General features: G+C 44.9%; 1 protein-coding gene and 1 long non-coding RNA gene across 2 annotated transcripts in view; both read right to left on the bottom strand.

Moving 5' to 3' along the window:
• The window catches only part of stx6 (syntaxin 6), a 25,660-nt gene extending 11,661 nt beyond the window's left edge, over positions 1-13,999 (bottom strand). Inside the window, exons 1-6 of the mRNA XM_050054174.1 lie at positions 13,785-13,999; positions 6,413-6,582; positions 5,479-5,573; positions 5,053-5,112; positions 4,226-4,354; positions 4,001-4,107 (exon numbers count right to left, since the gene is read on the bottom strand). Coding sequence (XP_049910131.1) covers positions 4,001-4,107; positions 4,226-4,354; positions 5,053-5,112; positions 5,479-5,573; positions 6,413-6,582; positions 13,785-13,819 — 596 coding nt within the window. The 5' untranslated portion in view covers positions 13,820-13,999. The remainder of the gene's footprint in view (positions 1-4,000; positions 4,108-4,225; positions 4,355-5,052; positions 5,113-5,478; positions 5,574-6,412; positions 6,583-13,784) is intronic.
• On the bottom strand, positions 11,278-13,778 carry LOC126396242 (uncharacterized). The gene is made up of 3 exons (XR_007570552.1): positions 12,931-13,778; positions 12,671-12,817; positions 11,278-12,165 (listed from the first exon to the last, which is right to left on the bottom strand). It is a non-coding gene; the product is annotated as an uncharacterized LOC126396242 (long non-coding RNA).
• Positions 14,000-14,397: the final 398 nt, after the last annotated feature.

Below are 14,397 nucleotides of genomic sequence, written 5' to 3' on the forward strand. Positions count from 1 at the left end.
GAGATCCACTTCCTCTCAGGAGGAAATCCAGGAAGAGGAAGGTTATTTAAGTGTGGGAGTGGCCTATTTGAATCCCTTTTGTTTGAGACCATGCTGCAAGGTGAGTGTGTTTGCTGATCCTGTGAGTTTATTTAGCTCCTTTAACTTTAGCTTATATTGGAGTTATGCTATGTAGCGTGTGAAATAGAGTATGGTGAATGTGCTAGGAGAGGTGGTATTGGCACGGTCACTACCTGGAGCTCGCATGAACGGAGTCTGGGTTTGTTGAAGGTGGCAGTGTTGTTTGGGCCGAGAAAGCCTGTGAGTTTATCTTCTCTATCTGCTTTAACTATAGCTTATATTGGAGTTATGCTATGTAGCGTGTGAAATAGAGTATGGTGAATGTGCTAGGAAAGGTAGTATCAGCACTGTCTCTACCTGGAGCTCGCATGTACGGAGCTCGCATGTACGGGCCTGTTGAAGGTGGCAGTGCTGTTTGGGCTGAGAAAGCCATGTGTAAGTAAGGTAAAGGAGGTTGTTGGGTTGGTGCGGGGAGCAGTGAGACCTGGCATTAGGGGAGTGTCTCTGGGACGCCAGAGATCACTGTCTAGCCTCCTGGAGGTGTCGTGGGACCAACTAGACGAAACACCCACCCGATGACCCCAAAGCGATGTTGGCTGGGGCCTCCTCCACGGGCAGCAGGGTTGCTCGGCATCTGAATAAGAAGTGCCGCACCACGGATGGGTTGGTGGCAAAGGCTTTTCAGTCTACAGCCATGGCCTCTCGACTGGCGAACACGAATGCCCTCCTAATGGTGTACCTGGAGGGACTGATACGGGATCTGGAATCCAAGAGCCCAGCTGAACCTCTGCCAGAAATGGCGGAGGTAGTGGATACAGTGATCCAGGGTGCTAGCACTCAGGCCAGGGTCCTGGGTAATTCCCTCGCGCAACTGAGCATGACTCGGCGGCATATTTGGCTGAGTCAGTCGGGTTTATCGGATTCAGACCGGGCTGCGGTCATGGATGTCGGGATAACTCCTGGAGAGATGTTTGGGCTGGCAGCAGAGGCTGCGTTGGATGAGGCTCAGAAGGTTCAGCAGCATACAGTCCATTCACCATCCTGGACAGTCGAAGGTGGTGGCTCGGAGAACTACAGAGAGGCGTGTTAGTTTCCAGTGGCCTCGTTTTGCTAAGCAGGACCCCTCACATAGCTCTGACAGAGCGGGACGGGGGGTTCCATCACAGCAGTCACAGGGCAATGAGTGTTCTTGCCCACGCTCCAGAGAGCGCGCTGGTCGGGGTTCTGGCAGGGCCCGCCAGTGTTCCTGACTGTGCAGCCCCACTGACACCATCTTTTTGCAGCGCCCACCTCAGTGCTTGGCGTCAGTGCATGTCCGTGGGTGCTCAGAACTGGAGTTGGGGTATCGCCTGCAATTCAGGGTCCGACCCCCCTCGCTTCCGGGGGATCCTGGAAACAAGAGTAAGGGACAAATCTCATGCTGCCATTCTGGCCGGCGAGATTTCTGCCTTACTAGGGAAAGGTGCAATACGGCCTCTGTCTCCAGAAGAGGCGAGGGTTTTATTCCAGCTACTTCCTTGTTCCCAAGCGGACCGGCGGGTTCCGCCCAATTCTAGATTTGAGGCGCCTGAACAAGTTCCTCAAGGTGCTTCCCTTTCGGATGCTGACACTGAGGGCCTTGTTTCAGGCTGTAAGGGCGGGCGACTGGTTCACAACAGTGGACCTTCGTGATGCCTGTTTTCATATTCCCATCAGCCCGGACCACAGACCGTTCCTCAGGTTTTCTTTTCAGGGGAGGGCCTTCGAATACAACGTCCTCTCCTTCGGTCTGTCCCTTTCACCATGCACTTTCACCAAATGCATAGATGTCGCACTCATCCCCCTGCAGCGGAAGGGCATTCGAGTGTTAAACTAAACTATGGGGACGACTAGCTGGTGGGTGCTCCATCAGAGTGCCTGCCATGCAGTTACACAAAGATGTGCTAGCACATCTGGTTGCACTAGGGTTGCATTTGAATGCGGAAAAGAGCTGCCTCGTGCCTCAAGGTCAGTCGAGTACTTGGGTCTCCTTCTGGATTCGACCACGATGAAGGCATGCCTGACTCAGAAGAGGCAGAGTGCAATCATGGAGTGCATCACGGGTTGCATTTCCAGCAAGTCGGTGTCAGTGCTGCAGTGTCAGAGAATGTTTTTTTTTGTTTTTGCAGCAGCAGCTCAGGTCAGCTGGGCTTGTTACACCCACGCCCTCTCCAATTGTGGTTTGGTCGCCAGGAGCTCCTCCCACCCAGGGACCGGTTGAAAATCCTCACCTTGTCACACAGAGCCCTCAAGGTCCTCATGTGGTGGAGGCGGTCTCAGGCTGTCCTAGACGGCATCCCCCTGGGCCAAGGAGGCTGCAGGGTGACTATTACAACTGACGCCTCCCAATCCTGCTGGGCTGCTGTCTAGGAGGGCAGGTCTGTTCGTGGCTGTTGGCGTCCTGCACAACAGGGATGGCATGTGAATCTCCTCGAAATGGAGGCAGTTCACCTGGCCCTGAGAAACTTCCTGCCAACTGTATAGGGGAGGGAGGTCATGATACAGACAGACAACATGGCTGTAGTGTCCTACATCAATCACCAGGGCGGACTGAAGTCTCCACCTCTGCATGCAAGGGTGCGTCCTCTGTGGTCCTCAATGCACGGTCCACGAGGACCACTGGGGATGGACGCCCTCAGTCTTTCATGGCCCAGTGTAAGGCTGTATGCATTTCCCCCGCTTCCTCTCATTTCAGCATTCCTCAGGAGTGTGAGGCTGCAGTGTGCTCAGGTGCTCTTGGTGGCACCGAACTGGCCACAGAGGCCGTGGATGGCAGAGATCTACGAGGTGCTGGAGGGTTGCCCATGGCGTCTTCCAGTGAGACCAGACATGTTGTCCCACGTGCACCGCAGCATATGGCACCCAGAACCCCAGATCCTGAAGCTTCATGTGGGGCCCTTGAACGGCAGCGCTTGTGTGCTCTTGGCCTAGATAAGGAAGTGGTGGACACCTTACAGGCTTCACGGGCTGCCTCCACTCAGCGGCAGTATAGCAGCAAGCGGAAGGTGTTAAGGGACTGGTGCAGTGCTAAGGAAGAGGATGCCTTTACTTGCAAAATCTCTACCATTCTGTGCTTCCTCCAGCACCTCGTTGCCCTTGGTCGGGTTGAATCAACCATCAGGAGCTACCTTGCAGCAATCTCTGTACTTCATAAGAAGTGTGATGGCAGGTCTATGGGGACACATCCCCGGGGTGTGCAATTTTTGAGAGGTGTGATATGGAGTCTCCCATCTCGAAAGCGTTTACTACCCTCCTGGGACCTCCAGGTGGTTCTTAAGGCACTTTGTTTGCCCCCTCTTGAACTACTGTCTGATCTTGACCTTCAGCTTCTTTCTCTGAAGACCGCCTTTGTATTGGCCATTGTATCTGCTAAACGGGTTAGTGAGTTAAGTGCTCTCTCTGTGGATCCAGCATGTCTTAGTTTTAGAGAGGGATGTTTTCATAGTTTAAGAACAATCTGCTGATAATGTTTTCATAGCTTAAGAACATCCTGCTGATAATGTTTTCGTAGTTTAAGAACAATGTTTTCATAGTTTTTTTTCTTCCTGTTTGTCAAACGCTGTCAACGCTGCAGTTCGTTCGGTCAGTCTGTCCTCACCCTCTGATCGAAGATGCACCGCTGTTTGGTAAATTTACTTTTAACCGCACTGATGTACTTCAGCTATGTGCCACCACATACTTGCAGACAGTTTCCTCCATGATATCCGTCCAGTGCCACTGATATTCGAGCTGAGCCGCAAACTAGATAGAGCAAGCGTAACCATAGCGACAGTGGACTGCGATTGTTTATCAAATAATTGTGATCCAATTATTAATGGTCACATGTTTCATTCTGCCACACGTATCACACACATGGCCTATTTTGGATTCAAAATAGTGATTTTGCCAAAACATGACAAGTTTACACGATAAAAGTTCTTACACGGCCTGTTCATCCAGCTCCATGCCGATCCTCTCCGACATGTTCTTCAGGACTCCAATTGTTCCTGACACAAGCTCCAGCTGTTCATCCTGCTGCTCCGCCATCAGCTGATACAAACACACACACACACACACACACACACACACACATTATGCACTTTGTTTGAATCCAACAAGTTCATTATTTATATCACAGTATCTGAAACATTGTCAGAACTCTGAGAACCTGCTGCTGGGCCTGCTGCTCCTCTATAAACTGCGAGTTGGCGTTCTGCAGTTGACGGTCCAGTCTGCTGTACTTATCAGGACCAGGCTGCCAGATCAGACCCTGAGCACCACGCTCACCGAGCAGAGCCTGGAGATCACAACAACATAGACATGTACTGTCAGACATTCTACATCAGCAGCACTTCTATGCCCACTCAGGAACTCGCCTACCCTTACTGTGTCCTCCAGGGACCTACCATACCCTCGCCTTAACCTCTAAGGACCTATCATACCCTTACTGTTTCCTCCAGGGACCTACCATACCCTCAAATTAACCTCTAAGGACCTACCATACCCTTACTGTTTCCTCCAGGGACCTACCATACCCTCAAATTAACCTCTAAGGACCTACCATACCCTTACTGTTTCCTCCAGGGACCTACCATACCCTCAAATTAACCTCTAAGGACCTACCATACCTTTACTGTTTCGTCCAGGGACCTACTCTACCCTCACCTTAACCTCCAGGTGTTTTTTAGAACTTCAAAGAGTTTCAAGTTATTCATTGTGGGGTGGATTCTAGTAGGTACCAGGGAGGTTCAAGATCAAATGAATGAATGGGTTTCGAATTAAGGCATCTTTGGGGGTCTTTGTGTGTCTCAGAAAAATGGTGTTTTGAGAGGAGAATTTCTCTGAAGGGATTTAAGGGTTTTCTTAAGGGTTTTGGGGCATGTCATCTCAGCACTACTGTGCTTTAAATAGAGAACACATCAGCAGAGTAGTTCTCACAGAGCAATACACCTGTGGTCAGGCAGGTTACCAGGTACATCAGGTGTGTTCAGTTACCTGTTTGTTCTTTCTGTCTACTGAGGCAGCAGCTGGACTCGACATCTGGTCTTTCATTTCCTTCAAGAGAAACAAAGTCGGTCAGCAGCCAATCAGATCAATCAATTCTTCAGAGACACCGCAGCTTATCAGACAGGTGTGAACCTCTTACCTTTTTGTTTAGTGTCCGTGTAAAACGTCTCTGTACAGATCTCAGATTTTTTTAATTACATTTTTAGATCTTAATAGTTTATTCTATATTTATGTTCTTGACTGTTGCAGTACTTTGCCCATATTTTCACGCCTCTTATCATGTTTTATGTACGTTTCATGAATGTTTCGTATATGTTTCATGTATGTTTCATGTACGCACTAACAACCAAAGCAATTTTCAGTGTCTGATTTTGTGTCTCCTCACCTGGGCAGGTGAGTCTGAACTGCTTTTACCTTAACAGTGTGTCTGGTGCTGGTGATGAAGGCTTTCCTCTTCGACAGCTCGGCTGCGTCCAGGTTGAACTTCTTTGGGTTGGACTCAACGATGCATTCACTGACAGTTAAGTAACACGTCACACTACAAACCCCTGAACTCACTAAATACACTCATCACTGTGACACACAGGTGAGGAGGTGAGAGGGTGAGGAGGTGTGAGGGTGAATAGGTGAGGAGGTGAGAGGGTGAGGAGGTGAGAAGGTGAGGAGGTGAGAGGGTGAAGAGGTGAGAGGGTGAGGAGGTGAGAAGGTGAGGTGAGAAGGTGAGGAGGAGAGAAGGTGAGCGGGTGAGGAGGTGAGAGGGTGAGAGGGTGAGAAGGTGAGAGGGTGAGGAGGAGAGGAGGTGGGGAGGAGAGCAGGCAAGGAGGCGAGGAGGCATGTGGTCTGAATGTTTTCAAGTAGAACAGACCCCAAGTGTACCCATGTGTGTAACCCCCAATTTTCACATACTCCGTCTGCAGAGCGCGCGCCACGCAGCGTCTCTGGAGCATCCCAGAAGCGCCACGGTGCTCCACTTCGTTGGACATACGCGCCAGGTCTATTTTTCAGCGACCTCACATCCATATCACGTCAAGCCACGTAGCTCTGATCGCACCAAACCGGAAACAGAACGCACACAGCATCCGGTAAATTTCAAAATACAACATAATGCGCGGACTACGGATTGTAAACTCTCAATTTTTTAAAAATCTCGTCACATCCTGTAGCACAAGTTGTCAGTCAGTGCGAAGGTCCGAGGAAAGATGGATGAGGAGAAACTCATAGTTGAAGTGGAAAACCGTAGTATTTTGTATGACACCACGCATCCTTTCTACAAGGATACAAACCGAAAGGAGAAGACCTGGTGTGTAGCTGTGACATCAGCTCATGGTTAGATCTGTTTAAAGGATATTGATGGTCTCGTCGAGGTCCTCCAGGTCCCACTCGATGGAGCGCAGACTATTCCTCAGCTCATTGGTCGTCCAGTCCATTTCCTCCTTGGTGGCTCCGCCCCCCTCCTGCAGCAGCTCACGCCATCTGTGATGGAGGCTCTGGGCTGCATTCACTGCCTTCTGCACCTCACTGTAACAAACATAACTCATCTGTGACAGAGGCTCGAAGCAAATGCTGCCTTAAAGACTTAAAAAAGAAAAAAAGACTAAAAACTCATCAGTTAAAGTGTTTATTCTGAATATTTTCCTGTTTCACATACGGTTGATTTTATTGACAGAGACATCTTGAATGAAATCCAGACTCAGAAACATTCAACTCAGCAAAACTCTGAGCTGCAGGTTCACTGCTGCCGCTGTCCATCACTCAGTACTTTTACAGGCTAATCAGTCAAGTCGGACTTCTTGTCTTGTCTGAGTAAACATGCAGAAGAGAAAATCAAATTTCTGACCAAGTACGTCTGACTCCGCTTTGATGGGTGGTGCTGTGTCCTTTTTAATATAGTGCATATTGAACTGGTTCTGGTTGACCCAAAGAGGAAGCTAACGATGAATGAAGATGGCGGAGATGACTGTAGTTTCCTCGTCCGTCCAGAAGTGCGTCTTCTGCTTCTCGGTTGCCATGGTGTTTGTTTGTTTGTTTGTTTTTCCAGGAGATACTGATCTGCTGCTATGTCATCTCCTTCCTCTTCCAGGTGAAAGCCCGTTAAAGAAAAAGTGGTGCCGCGCCGAACGCCAAGTCCGGCTCCAGTCGGATTAAGTGGATACATGCAGCAATAGTTCGATTTTCAATGGAATTATCTCGGTGTGTTAGTCGAGCAACGTATAGTCCAATTTCAGTCGGTCTAAGCTGTTTACATGCATTTAAGAATCCTGTTTCAATCGGACTAAGCCAATAATTCTATTTTCTCAAGATGCATGTAAACGTACTGACTCTGACAGCAAATATTCAAATATCACGAACACTGACGGTGACAGAGATTATGTCAGTGGTCAAAGTTTTTACTGCGGCTCCGCCCACAGCACGACATCGTTTATCTTCAGTGTCGGCAGATTTAATTTATTTAAGATGATAATGAAGACACACAGCTCATAAATTAATCACTGCACAAACATCAGACAGGTCAGGCCTCAGAGTTTAATTGTAAATCTTAAAATGTTTCACTTAAAATCTTAAAATGTTTCAGTTAAACTCTTTAAATGTTTCAGTTTAAATCTTTAAAAGTTTCAGTTTAACACAACAGAAATCATTATCAGACTTGCACCGATTACAATTTTTTGGGCCGATCCCGATTTCTGATTTGCAGAGTGTTTGGACGGCGATTCCGATTTTGGCCGATTCCGATTTCCTTTTTTTCAAACCACTTTACAGCACACAATATATTGCAGTATTTTCTATCTTTCCTTTATTAGAACATTTTAACGAAGATACAACCAGCTCTTCAATAATCATCTCAAACAAACAGAAACAGTGACACCGATTAAGAAACATTTTCCTTTTTGCTCAAATATAACTTCAGGTACAGTATTAAAATAAATAAGTAAAAAAGGCATACATAAATAAAAACATAGATAAATAAAATAATAAGTCTTGGTGTAGAGCATTTGTGGGTTATTTCTTGCATAGACCAAATTTCCATACAGCCGACATTGTGTAGGTCGCCTGTACGAAAGCCCTTAGTGCTGAGGACGCGTCCGCCAGTAAGCGCACAGGCACGCGCATCTTTGGCACGCGGACATGCGCCTTGTCAGTTTCAAGCGGCACCGTGCAGCAGTGAGAGCTCCGCAGTTCAGTTTAACACAGACAATTAACAACTTTCTCCTTCTCTCTTTTGATGTGTGTGCGTGAATGATTAAGGTGAGAAGCCATATTTGTAAGAATTGACTGTAAAGCTATTTTTCCTTTTGTTTATTTAAGAACCACACATACACACTTGTTGTGAACCTCCTGCATTGAAAATTAAAGTATCCTCTCGACCCTGATTCTCTGGCCGGAATCATTTACTCCATAGTTGTTGTACCTAAACCAGTGTGTCCCTGAGGTCCCCTTCCTCACATCGCCCAAGCTGTGAGTTGCACATGTGCGTGTGTGTGCGCTGCTGATGTTACACGATGTCAATCAGGTGGTGCGCCGGGAATTTGACCGCGTTTTAAATCTGCATATTTCAGACTGACCGGCCGGTCGCAGGTCATGGCCAATCACGTGAAAACCGGCCCGATTCCGAGCACTGCTGATTAATCAGTGCAAGTCTAAAATGCCTGGTTCACACTACATGATATCAGCCTGGTTACAGCCTGTCCGGCCTCATATGGTGTCGCTCAGATCGTGAATGACAATGAGTGTCGTCTACCATAATGCATCATTTTATCTCGTGTAGTGCGTCATAGTAGACAACAGTCGACGCCACATCTGAGACGACTCATGACATTCTGACATAAAGTCTAGCATGTTTGATTTTCTTTTTGTCTTCCACGACTTCTCCCGTCACAGCCGTCACTTTGACCAATAGGAACACAGAGCGATCTGTTGCCATGGAAACTGTAGGACAACAACAGCACAGCCTTTTAGATATTTCCTGTAAGGACGTTAGCACACAGAGTAAAAAGGAAACAGCAGAGGCACTTTATCAACCCGTTGAGTGTTGCCATTAGCATCAAGCTAGCAAAGAATGTTCTTTCTTCATAATGGAGGATATAAAGGAATCAAACTCACAGATAGTGTCTGGGCCTTTACTCAGCACAGCTGCAGAGGCTACCAGCTGCATCTCAAACACACGCATTCTGTTTTTAGTTTGATCAAACTCAACACTTCCTGTTTCTGTTTCAAATTAAAAACTGAGAGAATCCCTTCATTTTATAAAAAGGCATTTATTGTGAAACATTTGCAGGAACTTCCTGTGAAGGGTTCAGTGACTGTCCTAAGCTGTGTCCCAATTCAGGGTCTGTATCCTTCGAAGAGCGAATTTGAAGGCAGCTTACGTCACAACGCTGCGCGAAGGCTGTCCCAATGCGTCCAAATTCGAAGGCTCCTCCAAATGCGCCCTCCTTTTCCCTGTATTCGGAGGATGCACCGTTACTATCCTTCGCGGCCTCCCATATCCCAAGATTCTTTGTGCGCCTCTGTTCAACCCGGATTTTTCTTTTCAACGGCAGAAAAGCACCGGCACCGGCAGTAGCACCAAATACACCTTAAAATGTAAGTAAAAGATTTTTACTTAAGGCCAGAAGCTGAAGGGGCCTTAAAACCTCTAAATGGCTGTTTAAATACGTGACGTTAGTGATGCTAGCCAGCTCTGCGATGTAGCTTAAGGCTAACCTGTTGATACGAGGAGCTCAGTTAGCCTTTAAAAGTAACGTTAAAGCCTATAAACCCTTCACTTTCAATTGTTACAATCTCGGAGGGTGACTTATATCTTATTGTAACTGTGGAGACACTGTAGGCTGTTTATACCTCACATCAGGTGCATAAACGCACCGCAATGAACAAATATAAAGTTAATGAGAGGATAGGTTGTGAGCCCCGCTGTATTTCTAGGCTGTAAAACTGTAAATGTTTGGATTGAATAAAGAGCTAACTTCAGGAGCATTACTGTTATTATCATTATATATATATATTTAATTTTGCCCCTTGACATAACAGAAAATATGTCTTATATTTCATTTTGTTGTAGGGAGCAAGGAGCAAACGGAGGAGTTTATAAAACTCCGTGGTGAGAACGACCACCTGTTCACAGGGGCCAAGAATACAGCCACACTCGGATGGAGGTACCTGTTAAGGCAATAATAAATAGCCCATTTGTACTCCATACATATTTGTATGTAAAGGTTACTTAAATTAACCCAAATCCTGTACAGCGACCAAAGTACAAATATAATCTTAAGATCACAATAAGTGAATGTTGTTTTTGGGTGGGGGTGGGAGTTTTATGTCTGTCCTGATATCACTTTTTGTGAATCTTTACATATCTGTGATAATGTGATCTTGTGTGTTGACCTTTTGTCATGCTTCTCTCTTGTTTAGAACAATCCCTCAAAAAATGGGCCAGGAGGGAAAATTGGAACCTCAACAGGTGAAAAAACGTGGGACAACTTAAAAAAAATAAAAATAAAGTACGTGCAGGTTTGGATAATGATATGGAAACTACATTTGTAGTTACAAGGTAATACTTTGATAAAGAAACGTATAAAAAACTCCAAGGCACTCTCCCATATAGTTAAAATGCCTTTATTACACGGCTCTATTAAATGCTGTATTCTGATTGGTCAGTCACGGCATTCAGAGGTCTGATATTACTGTGTAATGACCATTGCTATGTAGCCCAGCGGTGCTAGGGACGCTGCCCTGACAACAGTTACTTTTTTATTGGGCTAACGTAGCCGTTACTGCTTCAAAATAATAATTTACAAGATACAAAGATGGAGTATTTTCATGATATAACTTTTAACATATTTGGTGAGCATGAAAATCTTGAGTCATGGTTACTTGCTGAAGATGAGAAGAATGCCGGAGAAGAGGGATGCTCAGAGGCACACGGAAAAGAGAGGCTATTTTCTTTTCATTTTCTCTTGATTCCCTGTAGCTACTGTAGCGCAGATTCAGCCGTTGCCGGCAGTTTTTTTTTCTCTCCTCCCGATTTAATTTATAAATCAATAAAAATCGTATAATTAATCAATATTCTGTCTCAAATTATTTATTTAACTGATAATTAGCCGTGTAATAAGCGGGATAATGTATAATGAGCCGGTAAATACTGGGAAAATAACTCCCGACGTAACTGCCAGGAGTTATTTTCCCAGTATTCACCGGCTCATTATACATTATCCCTTACTTATTCTTTATTCCTTGAATCTGTTTAACCTTCTGATGAAGGCTTGATGCCGAAACGTGTTGAAGGACTGTGTTTTTAAGGTTTATATGACCATGGCTTAAGAATAAAGGCATTTAACTGCTTTGGGAGAGTGCCTTGGAGTTTTTTTCTTCGTTTCTTTATCACTACATGAATCCCATTCCAAAGAGCACCTCAAACATACCTCTTTTTGAGTCCATGATGCACTTCTTTTTCAAGACTTTTTTAATAAATACTTTGCAGAAAATTGCTGCTTTTGTGACTGATTTCCTCTGCCTTAGGAATGCAAAGATCCAGGGACAGGGCAGGGGGTAGCAGGAAGCCCACTGCTGCCACCTGGCCCTGGTTTGTCTCATGGATGAGGTTTTAGGACAGAGGCCTTCCATTGCCCCTCCTGTCCTGTTGCCTCCATCCCTGAGGACACACCAGGGCCAGGCGCTGCAGTGGGTGAGCAGCATGAGGAGGAGGATGAGGAGGATGAGGAGAGGCAGCCAGGGCCAGCGACAGGAGGGATTATACATTATCGGTTCCATTTCTTATTTACAACTAGAGTAAACTTTTGATCTACTCTTCAGTGAAAACACAATTTATTTTTTTTGTTTTGATAACCAAGTATTTACAAAGATACAATCTGAACATTTCTAACTATTTACAAGTTTACAAGTGGGCATTCTTAACATGTACAACTATTTACAAAAGATCAGTAGAAATCACTATTTACAGAGAACAAATATAAAATTATGTAAAATGTGTCCGGCAGCACCTCCAGGGACTCTGCTCAGCCTGAAATCTTGCCTTGTGTCACCATGATTAAAGACGTTTTGCAGCATCGGAACAACCAGGTTTATTCTGCAGTACAGGGGCCTGGTCTGGATGGGGAAAGGAGGGTAAGAACAGGAGTACATAAATGATCAAAGCAACAATAGCTATTTAATTTTAGTTAATAAGACAATTCTAGTTAAAGCTATAGCTTGGATAAATAATGCTATATCTATCCATCTATCCACTTTGGCTTCTCAATATGGTTTTGATGTAATGACAAAACATTTTAATATTGAAATTAAGTCAGGGCCATTTACAGGGTTCGTATACATTTTACTAGGACCAATTCAAGCACTTTATAACTATATAGCATTTAAACTAAAATTCAAGCCCTTTTCAGACCTTAAAAATACAGCATTAAAATTACAGCATTTTCAAAGATTTTAAGCACCTGTATGAACCCTGTATCACGTCTAATGGTTAAGTGACATTAACCACATATAGCTAGCGTTTGTCACTTAACGGTATCGTTTATTAACAGGTATACTGATTACCACGAACTATGCTAGCTAGCTATATGAACATTAATGTGGGTTAAAATAACAGGTTTACCTCCCCACGGCTCTCTCCCAGCCGGAGATAAACGAGCCACCAGTGTCGCTGGAGCTGCCTCTCCTCTTCCACTTACAAAAAGTAAATTAAATAGACAAAATAGCCTTCAGAGGCTGCGTAGGCCGCGTCCTCCGAAGGATGTAGACCCTGAATTGGGACACAGCTACAGTTTTCATGCGGTACTTACTACAGTAAGAGTTCAGCTGAAACATGAACAGACACAGAGACTGAAATATAAATGAGAATAGAACGAGAATAACCTGATGACACCACAGAGTAGTGAAAGACAACCAGTGATGATTGCTCGTGGACCATCCTGTAGTGTGTCATGTCTGTCGGTCAGGTCACGGGCAGTGTGTTACCTGATCTGACAAAGAAATGTCGTGTGGTGTGAACCAGGCATCAGGAGGATTATTTCATTAAGTGTAGCTCCACCTGTCACTTTTCTACTTGGAAGTGATCATTGTTGTTGTTTGTGCGTTGTCACAGTGATTCAGTCTACAACCCTTTAAAATGATCAGCTGATAGATTCCTCTACAAACACCACAGCTGCTGTTGATATGACGTCATTAATAATAACATATTTACTGTCAATAACATCAATATTAATATCAATATCATTAACATCATTCACAGAGAAGATATAAATCCTTTAATCTGACATTTCACTGCAAAATTTACTGAACTCAACATGTCACATAGGCCTATTCATTCATAACGTTACATGTTCAGTTACTAATTTATATATTTTTCTATGTGTATGTATGTATCATTATATATATATATATATATATATATATATATATATATATGAATTTATATGAATTGATTATGTAGGCCTATAAAGACAGACAGACCGATTTACATGTGTTGTAACCATCACTGACTCTGTGCTAAGATCATAGCAACATGCTAACAGGCTAACTGAGAGCTGACGTCACAGTTAACCGTTAACGAGAAGCTCGTGAGTTTCTGTTAAAACAGACAGTTAAATTTGTTCTGTCTCTGGGGTTGTATTGATTATCGATTAGCTATCAGGTCTCCGCAGTCTAACACTATAGCCGTTAGCTCCTGTTAGCATTAGCTGTGTTAGCATTCTGTAAAGAGTTCTGACCCTTTGACGACGAAGAACGGGTCTTCCATGGACATGTTGCCGGTTCCGGTTCAGTCACCGCGGAGCTCCATCACACACACGAACAAACCGAACCTCAGTCACCGGCTATCCGATTAAGGTTGGTCTGTGTCCATCAGAGCAGCTGCTGCTAACTCCGCTTTGTTTACATGCAGCAGCGGCTTCCGCAGCGGAAGTCACCCCGTGATGTCACACGTTTCCTTTCTTTTATTTACACACACACACACACACACACACACACACACACACACACACACACACACACAACTCATCATCAGCGACACAAAGCTCCCGCTGACACTATGGATCAATAACTGATCAATCGATTCTGTTTATTTACGGTTTCAATACAATAACAATAATAATAATAATAATAGGCCTAATAATAATAATAATAAACTTTATTGACACCTTTGATGTGCACATGAACCAGGGGCCTGTATCACGAAGCGAGATCAACCTTTCCTGGGTTACCCAGACCTATCCTGGGTTGACTAACCCTAACAATGGCAATCAGGATAATCGGTATCACGACGCTGGATATCAACTCAGTAACTCAACCCAGGGTTGCTTTATCAAGAGCCGTGAATGCGCA

This window comes from Epinephelus moara, chromosome 10 (genome assembly GCF_006386435.1).
Source record: "Epinephelus moara isolate mb chromosome 10, YSFRI_EMoa_1.0, whole genome shotgun sequence".
Taxonomy (NCBI): Eukaryota; Metazoa; Chordata; class Actinopteri; order Perciformes; family Serranidae; genus Epinephelus; species Epinephelus moara.